Genomic DNA, 22778 nt, shown 5'->3' with positions numbered 1-22778 from the left:
AGGCTAACCTCTTGATATAGTCTTGACACTGTCTGAACTGAAGAGAATGCAAAAAGACACTAGGGAATAATACATGGCTATTCCTAAGTGGAGAAAACGCAAAATGAGATTTATCTCACCGAGAGTTATGGTACCGATTTCGTCAAAGATACTCTTTGCCAGACTCTCTGTTTCCCTCATCAGCTGAGAGATGATGCATTTAAATCTGTCAGTGGTCCGTGATTCCACTTTCCTGAAAACTAGAGCCATCAGAGTAAAGTGAGTATTTTTCAGGAAGAACACATCATACTTCAAAGTAGGCATCTGCACACCTTTCTCTGTCTCTGTTACTTCTTCTGTAAGACCTAAGGCCCCAAGCTCACAGGCAGGTAGTCTAAACGATATATCAAATCTTCAGAAACCTTGCAATAGCTCCCTAATGCTTAATGCACAGATTCTAACATCTTCATTTTTCATGGTCTGGGTCTAATCCGACTTCTCAGTCTGGTTTTCTTATTACTCAACTCTACTTTGACAAGGCTGGTATCAATCTTATCTCTGCAAATACAACACTTTTTCAGTCTCTCTTCTTTGATCTTCTCCTTTCCCACCCAACCCTCAGAAGTGTTCACATTGTTCCTAAAATTCATTATTGCATTGTTTCAGCAGAAACTTATTCCCTGGCTACCATATGCCATGTTCTGGTGATAAACAGTTGAAAGGAACACACTCTGTGGTCCAGAGAGGTCTGTGTTCTTAGGGGAGAAATGTGTGTAGCCAAATAACCACAGTAAAGTCCTATAACAATAACTATGTGCAAGGTATCATGGAGCACAAGAAAAAGAATCTCTAATCCTTCCAGAGGAGGAAATGTTGTGGGGGAAATAGGGGAAGAGGAAAGGAGAAAGCACACGATGCACTTGAGGAGCCCAGAGGAATGTGACAAGGTTGGGCTTATGGGAGGGGGAGGAGATGAAGCACAGAGGGCAGAGGGACTGGATTTTAAAGAAATTTGTACTTGATACTAAAAAGTTTAGATTAGGTGCCTTCCCTAAAATCCTTACAGGCAGCTCCCAGAAGGGAACTTAACTGCCCCTCTCTGGCTATCTCATGTCTGTTTGTTCTGCCTTATACAGTCATACACTATCCCCAAAGCAAAGAGAAATGTATATATGTCTCCTCTTCCTCTCTTCCTTGTTGGGTCAGTATAGCATTGTAATTTAATAAACATTTGCTACTCAAATCTTTTTTAAAAAATCAAATACTGATCTGCTGAGGAAAAATACAATGAATTCACATTAATTTCCTTTCAACCCAAATCATCAGATTCATACTCAAATAATGAATGACCACACAGTCTCCTCCTCAGGCATGCAACACAGGGAAGGGCTGAGCCCAGCTCTTAGCCATTTACATGCTGTGATTTTAATTTTTAAAACAAAAATTTTTTTAACATTTATTCATTTTTTGATAGAGAGAGACAGAGTGTGAATGGGGGAGGGGCAGAGAGAGAGGGAGACACAGAATCAAAAGCAAGCTCCAGGCTCTGAGCTGTCAGCACAGAGCCTGATGCGGGGCTCAAACTCACAGACTGTGAGATCATGACCTGAGCTGAAGTTGGATGCTTAACCAACTGAGCCACCCAGGCGCCCCTATATGCTGTGATTTTTCTCATCACGCCTCATTGTTAGTATCTTTATAAGAACTTTATCAAAAACACAAAACCAAAAAAAAGAATTTTATCAAACTGAAGAGTAAGAATGTTTGTTTTAGGACAGTCCCCTCCTGAGGTTTGTCCACTGCCTGGAATACAGCTCAGCTAAGGAGACAGCTGTGAAATGTAATTATTTCCCAAGTTTGGGGTTAAATATTTTCCACTAAATGGAAAAGGTAAAAACTCAGTATTCATCTGAATGGCTCTGAACTAGGAAACGCGGAGGGTAACAAAGTCCTAAAAGGCATGCTATGGGATTCCACTTACACTTTTGGGGCTTATAAACAATTTCTTCCAGTTCCTCCAAGTTGTCTTTGACTGTTGCTATCACTGATGTGTCAAGAGAAGCACACAGTCTGCAGATATATTCCACGGCTTCTGCTGTGCTTTTGGCATCCCCAATGCCAATGGAGGCAGTCAGCCCAATGACCTGTGAGGAGCATTGGAAATCATCAGATGCCTGGGAAACTGCCTGCCATTTCCACAATCCTGCATACAACTCTTTCCTGTTAAAGTCAGGTTTTATTTTTTGTTTTGTTTTGTTTTTACTAATTTCCCATAAAGAGCAAGAACAGTATTTATTTTTTTCTGATACTTTCCATGACAATGCAAATGGAAAGGTCCCCATTAGGCAAAGCACTGAATAAATGCAAAAGTCGGAACTCATCCGATGAACATGAATCAGCAAAGAAAGCAAGAGTGGAAACCCTTTCAAGGAAGGACTTCTCTTCTCTACTCTTGTGTCCCCCATAATGTGTAGAACAACATACTGAAAGGAAAGGGACTGAAATCAGACACAACTCCATTCTAAACTCAACCATGTCACACTGGCTGCATGTCCCTGAACAATGCAGGGACACATGTCAGCTGTCTCTAAAAGTTGGGAAACAACAACTATTTAAAATGGTAGTTGTGTGAATTCAGTAACAAGATTTATAAAAAATTTAGCTTAATGGTCACCTAACAATTTAAGTTCTACTTGAATAGCCACTCAGTAAATACTGAATAACTGACTCATTAGCAAGAAATCTAGTGAACCACCAATTTTTTTCTAGAAGAAGCTTTAAGAAATGTGATTGCTGGGGGCACCTAGATGGCTCAGTCGGTTGGGTATCTGACTGTGGTTCAGGTCATGATCTCACTGCTGTTGAGTTCAAGCCCCGCATCGGGCTCTGTGCTGACAGCTCAGAGCCTGGAGCCTGCTTCAGATTCTATGTCTGTCTGTCTGTCTGTCTCTCACTCTCTCTCTCTCCCCCTCTCTCTCTCGACCCCCTCCCCTGGTCTCTCTCTCAAAAGTGAATAAACATTAAACAATAAATTTTAAAAAATGTGATTGCTACTGAATTTTGTCTATGGGTACATGCTGAATTTCTTTTAACCTGTGCTTCCTAAAGAGGTAGTTATTAGGGCTAGAGAACTTTATATGATGTGACACTAGTATACCATGCTATAAATTCATGGTTTCCAACCTTATCTGGATCCCCAGTGTAACCAAGCAATTCCTGTTTCAAATCCTTTCCATGCACCCCGAGCTCCCTCCTCCATTCCCATCTTGATTATTCCCAGCAAATAATCTCTCTGCCTCTCCTACATTTAAGAGAAAAGAGAGATTAAATGCCAGGGATTCCCCACCTTTCCTGTCCCCATCTATGAACTACTCTGTCTTGACTCCTTTCACACCCTCACCTCTGATGACACCAAAAATGGTGTCCCATCTACTCTCCTGGACTAATGCATATATCTGCCTACTTACCCCATACCCTCTGGTTTCCCCTGACATCCTGTTCTATCAATCATTCCCTCTATCTCCATTCTGCCTCACCCTACTGCTATTTACTACTTCACATTCTATACTCAAACAATATTGAAGAGCTTCACAATTCTCGACTCTCAGGCACACCATGCTCTCTCATACCTCTGTGCCTTTGGACACACAGCAGACTTTCCTGAAGACCATCAAGCTATCTAATTTGTACCTTCTTGTTAGCTTTTGCCTAACTTCTATTGGGTGTTGCCTTACTTTCACAGCACATGAGTTTTCACTTCTGTTCTGACTACAGATTGTACCCATCTCCATAGTGTGTCATCACCATACATTATGACATAATTTTTACATGTTTGGCTCCCCAGGAAATTAAACTGTTTGAGAGCAAGGACTGTCTTTTTATATTTGTATCCCCAGTGCCTAGCACAATGGATAACACAGGGCGGGGGGGGGGGGGGGGGGGGCTGTGCCTGAGGCATGTTTGTTAAGTGAATAAATGAATGAATGAATCAATCAAAATTAACCAATAGGCTATACAATCTGGACTTAGCACCTGAAAAGAACATCCTTAATTTGGTCATAAGAGTAAGTAAATAGGATTTAGCAAGGTTATAGCTCTTCTGAGGAATCCATCTGAATCTGGAGATACCTGAGGCAGTGGGTCTGAAGATCCTCCAAGTTTCTGATCTAGATAATTAAACATGATCATATTATAAGGATGGTGTTTACCAGTATTGTGACATTCATCAAATATCATCAAAGTAAAGACAGAGAGTGATGGAATAGTCCCATTTTTAAGACTATTCACAAGAATCTGTGGAGTTAAAATGATGATGTCATTGTTCTCAACAATCTGTTTCACTGAGACATTCTCAGACGTTGCTCCAGAAACACCTGCAACTTTGTACCTGGGAAATGACAGAAATTCCCTATTACCAACCACAATGTGAATGAGGAACCACAAAGATATAAAACACTAGATCAGAGCATCAACTGATTAAGCTCTCCTAACTCCGAAAGGAATCTGGAGACAAGTGCTTAGCACAGAGCCTTACACATAGTAAATGATCAACAAATGCAAGCTAGTTATAATTGTTGCTAGCATGTATTAATTCTTTCAAGTCATTAAGAAAGAAAATACTACTTAAAGAGTAATGTTAAATAAGCTATGAAATCATTAAAAAATTAAATGTGCCATTTAAATGTAAAATTTATCTCAGGTCATTTACTCACTCTGTAAGAGCTAGCCAAAGGAGTTTAGGATTTCAAGTGTACCTAACAAAATAGACTTGAATCCATGAAAAATTAATTGTATATAGATTATATAAAGGCTCAATCTACTATCGATTTTTGAATCATGGCTTTCCAAAAACTAAACAAAGCTAAAAACACACCAGTTACATGAAACTAGAGGAGAGAAACAAGACCAACTGTTATACCTACCCAAGTCTTACAAAATAGTTTGAGAACACAGATTTCTGCTGTTCATACACTGGGAGTTGAACAGCAAAAAAGACAACCTTCCCCTTTTGTCCTTGCGGAAATTTTTTAAGATGATGCTCACATATAAGAAGTGAAACAAAGGTTTTTCCACAACCTTTTAATATAAAAAGAAAAAGAAAATGTGTAACTAATAGTATACTAAAATATTTCTGTAGAAAGGTAATTACTGTTGGCTCCCCTCAAACCACTGCACTGATTGGTAAACTGAGAATGTGGATGGGTTAACTGCAGCAGAATTTACACCAGGACATGAAAATATCAAGTTACTTCCTAGGTAACATGCAAATAAATAGTCAAGGCATAAAGCAAACTAAAAAGGGGGGCTTTTTTTTTTCTTCCTCAAGTTCCTTAAAATACCTGGAGACTCTATTACTGGGACAGTCTTCTCAAAAGACATATGGAGCAAGGAAAATATTGACCCTTGCCCATTTTGTCCCAGTATTCAATAAAAGAAAAAAAAAAAGGAAGCAAACACAGAAACAAACCACGTAAGCAGTGGCAATCAACTTACCAGTAGGAGCACATATTATTGTGTTTTTTCCTTCCTTAGCAGGCAAAGCAAGCTCTAGTTGGTAATTTCTTGGCTTCACTGGGGTGTAAATATGAGAGACTTCTGTAACACAAAACGAACAAAATTTCCAAATAGTTACTGCTCTGAGGAATCAAATAAATAGCTATCTATCATCAAATAGACAGGAATTATGACTTTAGCAAGAAGGGCCTCATTTGAGAAAATTTAGAATCCTTGCCTCTTGCTAACCATTCTAGCTTCTCCATTGATGTGAAGTACAGAATCCTCTATCAATGACAAAATGCCAATGGCGAGAGTTTTGTTTTGTTTTTTTCTTTAAAGCCACAAAGATTTCTTTCTTAAACAATCTCAAAATCTAGTAAGGAGAAAACTAAAGCAAGAATGGCCTAATTCAGAGCAAGCAGATGGCCACGGGTTAAAGGAAATGCTATATGGAACAAAACAACAAATCCCTCCAAGGTCTCTGAAAAGCAACAAACTGTAAACATTGAATTCCCAAAGCAATTTCATATTGATGAGCAATCATGCTTTATTATTCTGCAGGCTTTCACATAGTATCTTCTCTCAACAGAACCAGAAGTTCCAAGGAATAACCAGAGGCTTTTTCTCACTAACAGATAAGCATGTAGAATGTTACTGCCAGAAAAGATCTTAGAAATAATCTATTGATTCCAACCTATTTAAAAAAAATGAAAATTTCTAAAAGGCTAAGGACCTTTACATATCAGAAAAATTTAAAGCAACTTACATTTGTTGATTTTATTCAGAAATGACAAAAAAACTGGTATCACTTGGTTGCAAAAGTAATCTGTAAATTCTCTTCTTACAGTAGCGTTAGCCCCAAATCACACTTTTCTTCTAACACTACTCAATATTAATCAGAATTTCTTCCCTGGGGTGCCTGGTTGGTTCAGTCGGTTAAGCGTCCAACTTCACTTCAGGTCATGATCTCCCAGTTTGTGAGTTCGAGCCCCACATCAGGCTCACTGCTGTCAGTGCAGAGCCGGCTTCGGATCCTCTGTCCCCCTCTCTCTGCCCCTCCCCATCTTGCACTCTCCCAAAAATGAAAATTAAAAAAAAAAAAAAAAGACTATGGCTTTTGGCACTGGAAGACATGTCCCTACACAAAATACCTAAAGAACACCATTATGGAAAAGAACAATGCTGGGTACCTGAAGATGGACATGAATTCTGACTAAGATTCTGGCATTCAGATTCTTCCTTGTAGAAAATCTGTATGTCAGAAGTTTCCATTTCATCATCCTCAAGAACTTTCACGTCAATATTCTTTGCACCTGTATGAGACCAAAAAACACCTCAGAATCTTCATCTGATCTGATTATTGTCTTGACAGCACAAGTCCTACAAAGAGGTCATAATAGTAAAATTTTCAACTTCTGCTAAGATTTTGCACAACCACTTGCTTCACCTTCTAAAACAATTAAAAGAATCTTTTTGAGTTTGATGTCTCAATTTGGAGTCTGAACTCCAATGCCATTTAGGACTTTATTATTCAAAGTGTAGAACATGGGCCAGCAACTTCCAGAGCTTGTTGGGGATGCAGGCTCTCGAGTCCCTGCTAAATCAGAATGTGCACTTTAACAAAATCCCCAGAAGATTCTCATGCACACTAGAGAAGCAACATTTAGCAAGTATTTATGTCTTCCATTCTTGACCTAACCCAAGAAATCAGATGTGTATTTATATAGACATTTTCCAGAACAACTTGTGATTTAAAGAAACCTAGGAAAAGCGAAGACCAGACACTCAGATGGTTTAGAAAACTCAGACTTTGAAACAATGCTCTGAGAAGATGTTAGCTTCGGGAAACCAAATGATGGTTTCATCACAACACAGATATATCATCACAACACACTCTTTTCTTCAGTCCTGTTCTGGCTTAGTTCCTGATGGCTCCCAGGCAAGACAACCAGGCTATGTGTATTATGATTCTTACTCTGAAAAGGGGGCAAGTCTTGGCGTTCAAACCTTTCATTCTATAATTTTAAAGCTATTTCTCTGATAATTTAAACCCAGAGAGTGAGTTCAGACTCTGCCTTCCCCACATCCTTTGGACCAGATGGGCTAATTCTGGATGAGAGCAGTTTGCCCTGGTCCATTTTAGGGGTTAGACACAACCAAATTACTTCTGCAGGGAAGGAGCCACTTACCTACCAGAACTCAACTCACTGCTGCTCTCTCTCTCTCTCTCTCTCTCTCTCTCTCTCTCTCTCTCTCGAGATGTAGCCATGGGTCTCTGAAGGGCAAAATGCCTCTGACAGTGAGTGAGAAATATAGGAATGAAAGAGGCCCTAAGTAGAACCATGAGAAAGATGGAGCATGTTTTCAGACCCTCCTACCCTTCAGAGCTCTTCCCTGGAATATCCTACCTTTGTCCACAGTCCACAGTTCACTGAACTTGCTCTCTTCTTTGTCCAAAGCAAGTTTCAAAGTTTTGGGCCAGTTTTCCTTGTCCGATCTGAGAAAGCATTCAACCATTTTCTCTGCACCTGCCATCAGCCCCTTATTGGAACAAACCTAAGCAAGACAACTGAAGTTAATCAATCATTTCAAAAGTTTTCCTTTTATGGAAAGGAAATCTGAAGAAACATCAATTCAAGCACTAATTTAAAAACCATTGTATAATATGGTTCAGTAGATCTGATTTATGACCATTTTTGCCCCATCCAACATAGTGCCTTTTAAGACACCCTTTCCTTTGTCCTTGTCTTTACACGTGGCATCACTATGTCAAGCCAGGTGTTCTCACCTCCTTGGAGACCTTGTATCTATCAGCAGCAGCAATGTTAGGAAACAATGCATTTGACAACCATTCAAAATAAGGGTACACTGGCATAAAGAGATATTTGGAAGAATATAACAGAATATTAACAAATGGTTTTCTCAGGGCAATGGGACCTATATGATTTTTATTATTAATCGTTACTAAAATGTATTGAGCATCTATGATTATATGCTAGGCATATATAAGCATATATATATAAAAAATATATATATATAATATATATATAATATATATAATATAAATATATATAATATATAAATATATATACAATATATACATAATATATATAAAATATTTTATAAAATATAAAATATATATATAATCTCATTTAATCCATATAAAAGTATGCTAATAAGATACTATCATTATTTCCATTTTATACATAAAAAAAGAGGTTTAGAGAAAATAAGCAACTTGCCTAAGATCACACCACAAGTAGGTGGTTAAACTAGGATTCTAACAAAATTTGCGTCCAAAGCCTGAACGCTTAACCACTAGACTCTATAGGTTTTCTTTTTATTTGCTAAACTGTTCAACTTTATTTAAAGTTGCATAAAATATTATTCGCAAAAATAATAATTTTAACTGAAAATAGGACAAACCTGAAAAACCTGTGACATTAAAAATTATTCAGTTCACAACTAAAAATACTATTCTAGGTAATTATGCCTTAGAATTGAGGACTTTTGTGGATTTCAATGATCTTTCTTGGGTCTAAATCAGTGGAGAAAACAGAATACATTTCCCATGTTCAAATTACTTCCCCCAAATTCAGTATTTAATATTAAATTAATTCGAATTAATTAATTATATTAAATATAGTAATTAAATTACCTGCATAATTTCTTCACATTCCTGACTAATTAAACATTTAGATACTTCAGGAAGGATATCTTTTGGATTAACTGTAGTTTTAAATTCTGGTTGTAAACGCTTTAACAGTGACCTATATTCCTCCAACCTTTCAATGGTTTGGAAATCCCAACTTTCAATGGCTTCATAAAGTCCAGAATAACCTGAAAAGAAGAAAATAGGGGCTTTTACGAAACCAACTAAAAGATATTTGAAGATTAACATCATACAATCATGTTTGAATGTACAGTGAGAGAACCCAAAAGGCATCTGTGAACCACCTGAATAATTAATGATCTTTCAAAAAGAAAACTCAATATTCATTTTAGGCACCCAACATTTTAGGTCCTCCAACATTTATTATCTCTTAGGAGAAAGTGCTAAGGATAATGTGAAGTCTCACATTCGGTCTTAGTATAAAATCTCCCTTCCACAGTGCCACGGATCTCACCTACAACCTCTGTATCTTCCAAGGAGTCAAAACATCATACAATCATTATCTTCCCAGTGCAAAGGCAAAAAGAAACATAAATCTTAATTCCTACCCCTAAGGAACTTAGCCTTCTACATTACTCCAAGAAAAGAAAAACCTCTCCAACTGTAGTAACCTAGGAATGCTTCAATCTAAGGTTCTCAAACAGAATCACCAGGCTTCTCACTCTAAAGCCCACATTCTCTTTATTTGGAAGAACCTTGCAACAAAATGAACACTTGGGAACCCACTATCCAATTTAACAACTAGAGTTTCCTAAGACTTTTGTGGGGGTGTACTTCTTTTTACCCCTCCTTTCCCCTCCCTGCAAAGAGACTACCATCCTGTATTTGATGTATCACTCCCTTCATTTTTTTTGAATAGTTGCCTAGCATACGTTTAACTCCTTAATGTATGTTTAGTTTGGCTTGTTTGGAACTTCATAATTATATCCTACTAAATGTAATTTTCACTGCTTTTTAAAAAGTTTAATATTACATTTCTAAGCTTCACCTGTGTTGTCATGTGTAGCTGTGTTCATACATTTTCACTGAGGTATAATGGGCCAAGTGTCAATATTGTAGAATTTATTTATCTATTTTCTTCCTGAAAGACATTGGGGTTGCTTCCAGTTTTGGTTGGTTGGTTGGTTGCTTTTGTTATTACAAGTGTTCTACCACCATTCTTGTATGTGTATTCTGGAATATATGTGTGAGTTTTTCTAGGACACATACTTAAGAGTGAAACTCTTGGATAGAGGGATACAAGAGATCCTCTCCAAGTCTTAACTTTGTTGGACTTCCTAAATTTTGCTATCTAGTAGTTAATAAAATGCTATCCTAATTCACAATTCCCTAATTGCTATTGGGCTGAGAATCTTTTCTTAGGTTTATTAACCTTTTCTACTTCCTATTCTTTGTAATGTTGGTTTCATACTTTTGCCCTGTGGATGTTTTCTTTCTTTTTATAATTAATTTTAAAGCCTTTTTAACACATTCTAGATATTAATCTAGAATCTATTAATCTCATCTATTAATCCTCTCCAGTTTCTGATTTGTTTTTTCACTTTCTTTAGTGTTGTGATAAAGAGATGTTTTTAATTTAATGTAATCAGATTTGTCAATTTGTCTTTTATGGATAATGCTTTAATGTATCGTTTCATAAATCCTGCTATACCCCAAGGTCATAAATTATTATTCTATATTCTTTTCTACGATTGTTAAATTTTTGCCTTTTGGAATTAAGTCTTTAATTCTGGTGAATTCATTTTGTATGTATGTGTGAATGGAATGAGCTAAGGAATACAAATTTGTTTTACATGGGTATGTAAGTTAGGGTTTATTTGGTTTTTAACATCATTCTGTCTATAATGGCATACTGAAATTTATTAAAAGTCCCTCCATTCCTAATGGTCCTCCCTTTCAAGTGGTCTCAAATATATCAGGTTTTCATAAATACAGGAATTTAATTGAAGGCTCTCTATTCTAGTTCATTGGTCAGTTGGTCAATGCCAGGATCAACGTTAAGCTGTCTCAATGCCTCAATGGCTCTAAAATAAATCTTGTTATCTAGAAGAGGAAACCCCAGCCTATTTAATTCTTCTTTAGGAATGTCCTATTCTTAGATCATAATTCTTCCATTTACATTTTAGAATAATTTAGAAATTTGTCAAGTGCATGAAAAAGCATGTAGTATTTTTACTAAAGTTGTATTGAATATAACACTTGATTTTAGTCAAAAGGCTGAGAAGGAAGAACAATTGTACTGAATATAAATATCAATGTTGAGAGAGCTGATATTTTTATGGTATTAAGTCTTCCTCTCAATGTGCATGGGTATATATCTCCACTTCAATAGGACTTCTTTAATATCTTTCAATAACACTTTATCATTTTCTCCATTCAGACCTTACACATCTTTTGCTAGGTTTTTTCCTAAACACATTACAACTTTTGTGACTATTGTAAGTGGTATCCATTTTGGACTACATTTTCTATTTGCTTCTGGTGCGTAGAAATGCAACTAATTTTTATGCTTTATTTTTATTTCAGTAAAATTATAATGTTAAATTAGTTTCAGGTGCACAACATAGTGATTCAACAATTCTATACATTACTCACTCAGTGCTTATCACGGTAAGTGTACTCTCGATCCCCTTTATCTGTTTCACCCACCTCCCCATAACTACTTCCCCTCTAGCAACAACCAGTTTGTTCTCTATATCTAGGAGTCTATTTTTTATCTTTTTCTTTGTTCGTTTTCTTTCTTAAATTCCCCCTATGAGTGAAATCATATGCTATTTGTCTTTCTCTGCCTGACTTATTCCACTTAGCATTACACCCTATAGATCCATACATGTTGCAAATGGCAAGATTTCATTCTTTTTTATGGCTGAGTAATATTCCATAGTATATATACTACATCTTTACCCATTCATCTATGAATGGACACTTGCATCCATATCTTGGCTATTATAAATAATGCTGCAATTAACATAGTGGTGCATATATCCCTTTGAATTAGTGTTTTTGTTTTCTTTGGGTAAATACTTAGTAGTGGAATTATAGGATCATACAGTAATTCTATTTTTAATATTTGGGATACCTCCATACTGTTTTCCACAGTGGCTGAACCAGTTTGCATTCCCACTAACCGTGCACAAGGGTCCTTTTTTCTCCATATCTTCACCAATAATTATTATTTCTTGTGTTTTTTATTTTGGCCAATCTGACAGATGTGAGGGACTATCTCATTGTGGTCTGATTTGCATTTCTCTGATAATGAGTGATGTTGAGCATCTTTCCATGTGTCTGTTGGCCATCTGGCTATCTTTGGAAAAATGTCTACTCACATCTTCTGCCCACTTTTTAACTGAATTGTTTGGGGGTTTTGGTGTTGAGTTGTAGAAGTTCTTCATATATTTTGGATATTAACCTCTTATTGGATATGTCATTTGCAAGTAACTTCTCCCATTCAGTAGGTTGTCTTCTTGTTTTGTTGATGGTTTCCTTTGCTATGTAAAAAAAGCTTTTTATTTGTTGTAGTCCCAATAGTTTAATTTTGCTTTTATTTCCCTTGCCAAGGAGACAAATCTAGAAAAATGTTTCTGTGGCTGATGTCAAAGAAATTACTTCCTATGTTTTCTTCTAGGAATTTTCTGCTTTTGGGTCTTGCATTTAAGTTTTTAATCCAATTTGGGTTTATTTTTGTGTATGGTGCAGAAATGCAACTAATTTTTGTATTTTCATCTTATCTCTAATATACTTACCCAATAATAAACTCTCCCAATAATCACTCTGTAGCTCCCTGTGGATATTTCAGGTAGGCAATTATATTATCTGACTGAAAATAATCCCTTACATTGCCTCCGATTAAGAAACAGGAAGTACATGGGGATAGCTCAAAATTAATAGTATTTCACTTTTACAGCATTTTGAAACAGTCAAATAACATACTCTGATTTGTAAGAATAATGAACTAACCTGCATGAGCAAGGGCATCCAAAAAGCCACGGAACCAGCCTTCTTCCTGGAGCTCCAATAGGAACTTAAGAAAAAGTGAGGCAGCCTCCATCGTGCCCTTATTGTTTTTCTCAGCCCGAATATACTGCACCTCATCTATAAACAGAAGCAAGAGTGACTCATCAAACTGCAGAATCACTAATCACTGGAAGAAAAACCTGCAAAGCGTTGTCAGACCTAATCAAATGGGGATGGTGATTTTAACAAATCACAGCAATGAAAGGCAAGAAGGCAGCAAACCCTCCGTTCAGGCAGAGTATGGGCATTCTTCACCAACTAAGCCCACCCACCCATCGTCTCCAGAAACTTCTTCTAGTTTGGTATGGAAGTCTGGGAACATGCTCTAAAGCAATCACTTAAAAAGGGAGTTTCTTAACAATCTCTGAGAAAGCACCCCCACAACAAAGAAGTCATTATAGCACTGGATTAGATGGAAGAACAAAGTCTTCTTCCAACATTTTGATAATCTCTTGTTCAAAAGTCTGAATTAACTGTAGGACTAAAAGCGTGTGAGGATAGGACCACTCCATGGCATCTTTAATTACACTGGACTCAGAAAGAGTTAGAAATGGAGTGATATCTTCATGGTCCTCTTTCTAGGTTTTTGCTTGAATGGCATGAAATACGGCACACAAGAGAAGCTAAACAGAAACACAATGAGACCAAGTAGCAGAAAACTATCCACCCAACTGCTGGTGGTCTTGCTAACTTGACACACTAACTCCATGTCTGGGGTGGTGACCAAATGGTTGCCTTCAAATGACCTGACACTTGATAGTGTCCCTTTTTTCCCCCTATTGTCAGTGGAATGTAAATTCCAAGAAGTAAACCAGTTGCCTGACTGGTTAACCACTGTATCCTCAGAGATTAAAAGAGGACCCAGCACATAATAGACAATGAATGAATGAAGAAAGGAAGGGATAGCCTCCTTCTCTGCCAAGGTCTCTGTCTTGGAACAGTAAAGTTAACACTTTCAATGTGCAAAATTCAATGGTTTTTAGAGTTGTGGAGCTATCTCTACTATCTAATTTTAGTACACTCTGACTAGTAAAAAGAAATCTTGTACCAGCCACTCCCATCTCCCTTCCCCTTAACTAACCACTAATCTACTTGGGTCTCTACAGATTTGCCTACTTTGGAGATTTCATATGAATGAAATCATACAATATGTGGTCTTTGTAAGTCAGTTCTTCCACTTAAGCATAACGTTTTCAAGATTCATCCATGCTGTAGCTTGTATCATTCATTCCTTTTTATTGCTGAATAATATACTATTGTATGGATACACCACCTGTTGTCCATCCATTCATCAGTTAATGAGCATTTAGGTTGTTTCCATGTTTTGGCTATTCTGAATAACAATGCAATGAACAGTCATGTACAAGTGTTTACGTACACATATGTATTCATTTCTCTTGAGTTTATACCTATGTGTGAGATTGCTGGGTCATATGGTAACTCCATTTAACAGTGTAAGGAATTATCAAACTGCTCTCCAAAGGAGCTATACTGTTTTACATGCCCACCAGCAATTTATGAGGATTCCAATTTTTTTTTAATATATGAAATTTATTGTCAAATTGGTTTCCATACAACACCCAGTGCTCATCCCAAAAGGTGCCCTCCTCAATACCCATCACCCACCCTCCCCTCCCTCCCACCCCCCATCAACCCTCAGTTTGTTCTCAGTTTTTAACAGTCTCTTATGTTTTGGCTCTCTCCCACTCTAACTTTTTTTTTTTCCTTTCCTTCCCCCATGGGTTTCTGTTAAGTTTCTTAGGATCCACATAAGAGTGAAACCATATGGTATCTGTCTTTCTCGTGTATGGCTTATTTCACTTAGCATCACACTCTCCAGTTTCATCCACGTTGCTACAAAAGGCCATATTTCATTCTTTCTCATTGCCACGTAGTATTCCATTGTGTATATAAACCACAATTTCTTTATCCATTCATCAGTTGATGGAAATTTAGGCTCTTTCCATAATTTGGCTATTGTTGAGAGTGCTGCTATAAACAGTGGGGTACAAGTGCCCCTATGCATGAGGATTCCAATATTTTAACACATCCTTGCCAACACTTCTGTTTTTTAGTTTATCTATCCATATTAGTTTTCTGTGGCTGCAATAACAAATTAGCATTAACTGGTGGCCTTCAAACAATAGAAACTTATTCTCTTACAGTTCTAGAGACCAAAAGTCTGAAATCAAGATGCTGGCAGGAGTACACTTCCTCTGAAGGCTCTAAGGGACAATACATCCCACTTCCCTTCCAGCTCCTAGCATTCCGTGGTTTGTGGCCACATCAAATCTTTGCCTCTTTCTTCATGTTATTCTCCCCTCTGTTTGTCTGTCTTGTGGCCACATCACTCCAATCTCTGCCTCTATCTTCACATGACATTCTCTTTGTCTCTCTGTATTTTCACATGGCTATCTTCTTATGAAGACACCAACCACATTGATTAGGATCCCACCCTATGCCAGCACATCCTCAACCTTAACTGATTACCTCTATAAAGATCCTATTTCCAAATAAGTTCACATTCTGAGGTAGTGGAGGTTAAGACTTCAACATATCTTTTTTAGGGACAATGCAATCTTGTTGCCTACCCCAACTTCCCTGGGCACACAACTGTACCCTATCCTTTGGGATAGTTAATCCTGTTCCTAGACTCTATCCTTAGAGGTGGGTTCTTACTCCCAGGCCTCCTTGCCCTTCATTCTTTCCTTAGACATTCCACCAGCCATAACTGGCTCTCCTGCATGAAGGTCCAGGTAAGTCCCAGTCACAGCTGAAACCTTCCCAGGGAAACTGTCTTGCTGCATCCTGGGCAGGTTAGCTTCACTCTGCACAAGGTCAGGTCCATCCTGCTGCTACCTAGTCCTGATATCTCCTGCTTCCTCAAAAGCACTGGGAGTTCAATGCAGGGAAAACTCTATTTTGGTACTTTCCTACTACCTTTGCCATCCTGGCCACTCTGTGATTCCATAGCCAGCTTCTCAAGGTAGAATTTCTTGATCTCTTTTCTGTGCTTTCTTGGTCTCTTTACATGCCTCTGACTAGAGCACTGGCACTGCATAGTACACAGTAACTGTCTGAGTGTCTATCTTTTCCCATTGACAGTTATCATGGACATGTTGTATCCATTTTTGTCTTCATCTTTGTATTCTAATCATCAACAAAGCGTCTGGCTCATGTATGGTCCAGAAAATGTTACTGAAGGAATGGGTAAATACTCAGAATACTGCTCACGGAGGGCCCCTCCAAGATAAGGGTTAGCCTTCTACTCCAAAGGGATATTGCAAAAAAAACTTATAGCCCACAACCTAGTCTGCCTTGAAACATCCTGGACAACCAGTAAATAAGTAAAGCCCTGCAGCACCCTAGTGACCATGCAAGCTCTCCAGAAGAAACATGGCTTCAATTCTCCTTTCCCAAGATTCAACTAGTGTACAATATCCAACATGTGGAGACAAAGATTATGGTAAAAGAGATATTGGATATTGCTGGTGTAATTTAAACATATTGGTGTATTTGTGTGTGCATGGGGAATGAATTTTTGGGCATAAGGAGAGTGTAGATAAGCTCCCACTTCTAGGGGGGAAAATGAGTCAGAAAGTTTATATCCAGCTACAACACTCATGTCTCAGCTCCCTAACTGAATCCTGATAGAGTATACTTGTCACAATTAAGGTTAACCAATAGAATTCAGAGATTCCAAAGCATCCAAGAAAAAAAAAAATAGGGGATAGAGAAACTTTACCAATCTAACGGAAAACAGAAAAAGATGAGAAGAAAGAAAAAAGTTTATGGATACATGTGCACATTATAAAGTATAAAGAAATGAACAGGAAAAATAGAAACCAACTAAATGGTATCAGTTGCCCTTGGTAAGAAGCTGGAAACGAAACTTCTATTGTTTCTTTAACATTCAAAAATAAGACAATACTATAGTGTTCTGCAGCTAGCTTTTTCTATTTCCCGTTTGGTACTTTGTGATTACACTATAACTATAAATTAAAACCACTATATATATTAAAAACTATGCTGTCTGTGTGCTCCCAAAGCACACTATGGTTTTCCATCAGAGTACTTACCACATTTCATCATTTATGGTGTACTTAGTTAGCAACCTGCCTTCGCATACACACTCTTTTTTTTTTTTTTGTCAAGTTTTTATTTAAATTCCAACTAATGGACATACATTGCAATATTAGTTTCTGGTATAGAATTTAGTGATTCATCACTTACATAAAATACCCAGTGCTCATCACAGTATCAAATGTATTTTTTTTCAATATATGAAATTTATTGGCAAATTGGTTTCTATACAACACCCAGTGCTCATCCCAAAAGATGCCCTCCTCAATACCCATCACCCACCCTCCCCTCCCTCCCACCCCCCATCAACCCTCAGTTCTCAGTTTTTAAGAGTCTCTTATGCTTTGGCTCTCCCTCTCTAACTCTTTTTTTTTTTTTTCCTTCCCCTCCTCCATGGGTTTCTGTTAAGTTTCTCAGGATCCACATAAGAGTGAAAACATATGGTATCTGTCTTTCTCTGCATATACACTCTTTGTTAGGTCAGGATCATTTCTAGCACACTCACCACTGATTTTTCAGTTCCTAGCATGATGCTTCCTATTAGATAATACGTGTAGTAAGTGTGTAAATTCTCTCCAATGCTAGCATATTGCCTAACATATGAGTTGTTCATTGAATGGACACATGAGTGCAAGAAAGAATGGGATTCACAATAGTTTGTTAGTGTTCCATTCATTCCAAGATTTCTAGAAGAGATTCTTGCAGGGGCTTATATTCTTCAGAGGCCCAAGCAACTCTGTGGCTCATTAGAATGTTACTTTGTTACTTCTCCCTGAGCACAACTAGAAAGCAGAAGCCCACTTTTGTTAATGGTATTCTTTCACTCCTCACTCCACAACCCTTGGTTTTACAGAGAAATTAGCCTTCAAATTACCTGTCTGCTTTCAGGTAATCTCCCCAAACTGCCTCACATCAAGAAAGATATTTCAGCAGTTGGAGCCTGAAAAGGAGTTACCAGATCCCTTCTCTCATCTCAACTCCTTCTAGGCACCACCTCCCTTTTCCTCTTTTCTTAAAGCCTCTGCTCATCTCCAGCACAGGGCACTTGGATTCAAATTTACAATATGGCATTCATCCATCATCATGTGTCTCAAAAGCTAGACAGAAACACCTGAATTGAAGCCTGCAGCCATTCAGTCCAGAGAGTCTTGCTCCTCTCAAGCTTCCAGCCATTGCAAATAAGACACAGCAAGAATAAGGGTCAATTACCTTGGAGCTCTCATAGCATTTTGTAATCATTAATGTACATCTGTCCTCACCAGTCTCCCACCCCCAAAATCTTGAGCTGCATAGTATTTTAAAGAAGGGCCTAAATCCTATTCTTTAATCTCGATGTTGGTACAAAGCTGAAGACACATTAGACACAACCATTAAAGGAAATACATGAAGTGGACAATGATTGGTTTATCCAGCTTTGAACCTGACTAGACATGCACCCCTACACAAGTCATAGCACTTCTCTAGGACTCAGTTCCCCATCTGAACTTCCAAAGGCTCCTCCTAGCAATTTCTAGTCTAAAATGCGGTGGCAATTGAAGAAGCAAAACAGATGAACCTAGGACAAGGGAAGGAAAAATAAGATAAAAACAGAGAAGAAGGCAAACCGTAAGAGACTCCTAAATACAGAGACCAAACTGAGGGTTGCTGGAGGGGTGTTGGCTGGGAGGATGGGCTAAATCAGTGATGGGCATTAACGAGGGCACTTGTTGGGATGAGCACTGGGTGTTATATGTAAGTGAATCATCAAATTCTACTCCTGAAATCATTATTGCACTATGTTAACTTAGATTTAAATAAAATTTAAAAAATAATTTTTAAAAATGCTTTAGGGATCTTGCCTCAACACCCGGGTTCCTAGCAGGCTACTTGCATTGATTAAAAGAAAGGAAAAAAGCACGGGAAAAACAAGTCCTAAACTGTTTCCTTGCTTCAAGGGGCTCGGGCCGCTGGGGACCACTCACCGTCCTTAAACCAGGGCGACATGTAGCTCAGGATATAGGTAGGGTCCAGAATCTTGATGACATAGTCCTGGAAGGCGCGCAGATTCCTCCTCTCCTCCGCCGTCATCCCGGTGGCTCAGCTCCCCGCGAGGTCCTACCTCACCGGTGTCCCACTCCCTTTAAAGCCCAGCGGCTGGCCAGGAGGGATTTTCTGAGAGGGTGTACTGGCCCAGCGGAGAGGCGGAGCCGCCGGGGAACCTAAACTGCAGAAGGGAAATGGAAACCGAAACCACAACCAGTGGTGAACGGGCCAGGGCTTGGCGGCTCGCGGAAGCTGGGCTGCCCCAGGTCCCCGCCTCCCTGACCGCGTTTTCCTGACGTTAGCCAACCTGCAAGTGCTCGCTGGCCCAGAGGGACGGAGGAGGATCCCTGGGAACTTTTTTTTTTTTTCATTTTGCTTTTATAGCAGTAAAGTTTAGATTCAATAAATGCACAGATTTTAAGTGTATGATTCACTGAGTTTTGGAAAATGTGTATGTGTTAACTGCTTCCCCCAGGTTGTGTAGGTCCTACCTGCATGTTTAACCTAACAGGTATCTCCCACCTGTTTCCCAAACTGTATGTACTATTTTGCATTCCCACCAGTAGAGTCAGAGAGCTCCAGTAGCTACACATGGGTCAATTTGCCATCTTGGTCAATGTGAAATAGTGTATTGTTGTAGTTTTAACTCCTCAAATAGTTAATGATGTGAGAACATTTGCATGTACCTGTTGGCAATTTACATATCTTCCTTTGTGAGGCATTAGTTTCCATCCTTTGCCTGATTGGGTTTTCTTTGTATTATGAACTTATAAGTTATTTATTCTAGATATAAGCCCATTGTCAAATATATGTATTTCAAATGTTTTCTCCTAGTCTGTGACTTACCATTTCATTTTCTTAAAGGTGTCTTTCAAGCAAATGTGAAATATTAAGAAAGCAAATAGAGTCATGAGATAGAAAATAAAGGAGATTGAAAAAAACTGTTTTAATGCAGTGGTAGGTCTTTCTAGGTAGGTCACACTTCAGCTGAGTCCTTAAGAATGAGAAGGAATGAATTATTCAAAAAAATAAGAAGGGGGGGAATTCCATACAAGGGGACAGAAAGCACAAATGAGTCAAAGAGAAAAAGTGATTTGTATCAGGAATTTCTTGAACAAGTGATAAATGGCATGGAGTGTTAGTGAATTGATGAAAGGGCCTTGTAAGGCAAAGAATAAAGTACAATGGAAACACATTGCAGGATTTTAAGCAAGGAATAACATAATTTGATGACATTTTTTAAAAGACTTTCTCTCTGGCTCCTATGTGGAATGGGTAGATCGATGGGAGCTGACTCAAGTTAAAAGAGGATGAGAGCAAAGATGAGGACAGTGGCAATGCAGAGTATAAGAAATGAAAAGTTCCAGATATACTTCAGACATAGGATTGAGTGAAGGAAGTGGGAAAGGAAGAGGGGAAAAAAAATCAAGGCTACATTCCAGGCATTGGCTTGAGCAACTAGGAGAATGGTAGCACCAAGACTAAAATGAAGAAGACAGGTTTAAAACGTATCGTATTCTACCGTGAAAGAAAGATGTTAGATAACAGCAAGTTCAGGAAGGAGAAATAAAGCAAGATAAGGGAATAAACAGTAATGAGGGCTGCTTATATTAGATGAGTGACTCAAGGGAGACCTAAGTGAAGTGAGATAGCATGCCATTTGGGTGAAGAGCATTCTAAAACAAAGTGCAAAGAGAAAATTAAAAAAAAAAACACATAGTACAAAAAAACAGGGGTGAACCAGGTCTGCAAAAGAAGGGGAGAAGAGTCACTAGAATAAAGTGGGTTCGGGAAAGAGAGGAGAGAGCTGGCCAAGGCAGTTCACATACAGCCTGACAGACCACAATAAGGACTTTGGTTTTGATTTTTTTTTTTTTAAGTTTATTTATTTGGGGAGAGAGAGCACAAGCAGGGGAGGGGCAGAGAGAGGAGGAGAAAGAGAATCCCAAGCAAGCTCCAAGCTGTCAGCGAGGCTTGATCCCACGAACTGCGAGATCACAACCTAAGCTGAAACCAAGAGTTGGATGCTCAGCCAACTGAGCCACCCAGACAGCCCAGTTTGGGTTTTGATTTTAAATATGATGCAGAACCATTGCAGGATTTGGGGGTTATAACAAGACCTGTTTTTAAAGGCTCACTGTGGTTGACTGGAAGAAAACAAGCTGCAGGGAGACAGGTGGAAGCCTACTGACCAGGTAAGAAGCTGGTACCAGCACTAGTCCAAGTGAGAGATCATGGCATCCTGGATTGGGAGCAAAGCTGTGGAAGTGGTAAAGTGTGGTCATGAACCGAATGTGGGATATGTCAGAAACAAGTCAAGGAAAATTCCTCTTTAGCCTGAGCAGCTGCATGAATGGGCGTGCCATCTATTAGCATGGGACGTTGGAAGACAGGAAGGCTTGTAGGAGGAAATCAAGAACATACTCGCTTGCTGATGAGAATGATCCACAGGCAGTGCTTCTCAAACACGAATGCACAAGAATCACTCACAGGTCTTATTAAAGTACTGATTCTGACCTAGTAAGTCTGAGATTCTGCATTTCTAAGAAGCTGACGCTGGTGATGCTGATATTGCTGGTCCACAGACCTCATTCTGAGTAGCAAAGTAACTAAGTAACATGTAGCTAAGGAACTAAAAAGCAGGAGATACAGGAAAAAAGAGGATAATTTAAAAATCAAAATTCCTATTAAAGTGAGGTAAGTGAAATCCACAGCACATGCAGAGGGTATATGTCCCAGAACAGTGGTTCTCCAACTGTGGTCTGCCAGCCAGTAACATCAGAACCACCTGGAAACCTGTTAGAAAAGCAAATTCTTGGCATCCCAGACATTTTGAAGGTGTGGGCCCCAGCAATATGTTTTAACAAACCTTCCACATGCTACAGATGCACACTTAAGTGTGAGGACTAAAGGCCTAGAGGAAGAGGGCTTTCTCCATTGAGTGGAGCAAACCTGGATGCTATGGTAGGTTGGATGCAAAAGTTACAATTCTTCACTTTTCCCAATACTCATATCTCTTACAATGCAATTTTGTAGCTCCTCCCATCAATACTGGTCTCTTTTCCTTCCCCTAGAATCAGCTTGGTCTTAGGACTTACTATACGGAGAAAAAAAAAAAAAAAAAAGAGGAAATGATGATGTCAATTCTGAGCCCAGGTCTTGAGACTCCACACTTCTCTCTCTCTCAGACCCCTGTGACCACCAGGTAAACAAGCTCAGGCTAATGTGCTGGAAGATGACTACACAGAGTCCAATAATCCCAGATGAGGCCATCCTGGATCAGCAGGCCACCCAGTTGGCTGAGGACAGACAAACAAACCAGTCAAGACCAAATGGGTGGGCAATGTCTCTACTAACATGCTAGAGGGGTATTGTTTTGGTGAGCAGATAGGGTTTGTGTTTGCCCAAACCTGGCACTGATCAGAACTGCCCAGCCACTATGGAAAGCCTGCGGTAGAGACAAGTGGAAGGTTTGAGAAAGTAAAAGGTGTGAACTATACCCATTATACCA

The 22778-nt window shown here is 38.7% G+C and overlaps 1 protein-coding gene across 4 annotated transcripts in view; it reads right to left on the bottom strand.

The window, feature by feature from the left end:
- Positions 1-19483, bottom strand: part of RIGI (RNA sensor RIG-I) — a 37506-nt gene extending 18023 nt beyond the window's left edge. Inside the window, exons 1-10 of one of the 4 annotated variants that reach the window (XM_047830682.1) lie at positions 19207-19483; positions 13106-13240; positions 9134-9315; positions 7884-8031; positions 6666-6788; positions 5473-5574; positions 4902-5055; positions 4108-4366; positions 1961-2123; positions 120-239 (exon numbers count right to left, since the gene is read on the bottom strand). In XM_047830682.1, coding sequence (XP_047686638.1) covers positions 120-239; positions 1961-2123; positions 4108-4366; positions 4902-5055; positions 5473-5574; positions 6666-6788; positions 7884-8031; positions 9134-9315; positions 13106-13240; positions 19207-19312 — 1492 coding nt within the window. In that variant the 5' untranslated portion in view covers positions 19313-19483. Of the gene's footprint in view, positions 1-119; positions 240-1960; positions 2124-4107; positions 4367-4901; positions 5056-5472; positions 5575-6665; positions 6789-7883; positions 8032-9133; positions 9316-9602; positions 9739-13105; positions 13241-19206 lie in introns of those variants that run through there. The other 3 variants (XM_047830683.1, XM_047830684.1, XM_047830685.1) reach the window with 3 other exon arrangements.
- Between the last annotated feature and the right edge of the window lie 3295 nt (positions 19484-22778).

This window comes from Prionailurus viverrinus, chromosome D4, assembly GCF_022837055.1.
Source record: "Prionailurus viverrinus isolate Anna chromosome D4, UM_Priviv_1.0, whole genome shotgun sequence".
Classification (NCBI taxonomy): domain Eukaryota; kingdom Metazoa; phylum Chordata; class Mammalia; order Carnivora; family Felidae; genus Prionailurus; species Prionailurus viverrinus.
The sequence above is the reverse complement of the archived record's forward strand: the minus strand, read 5'-3'. Positions and strand labels throughout refer to the sequence as shown.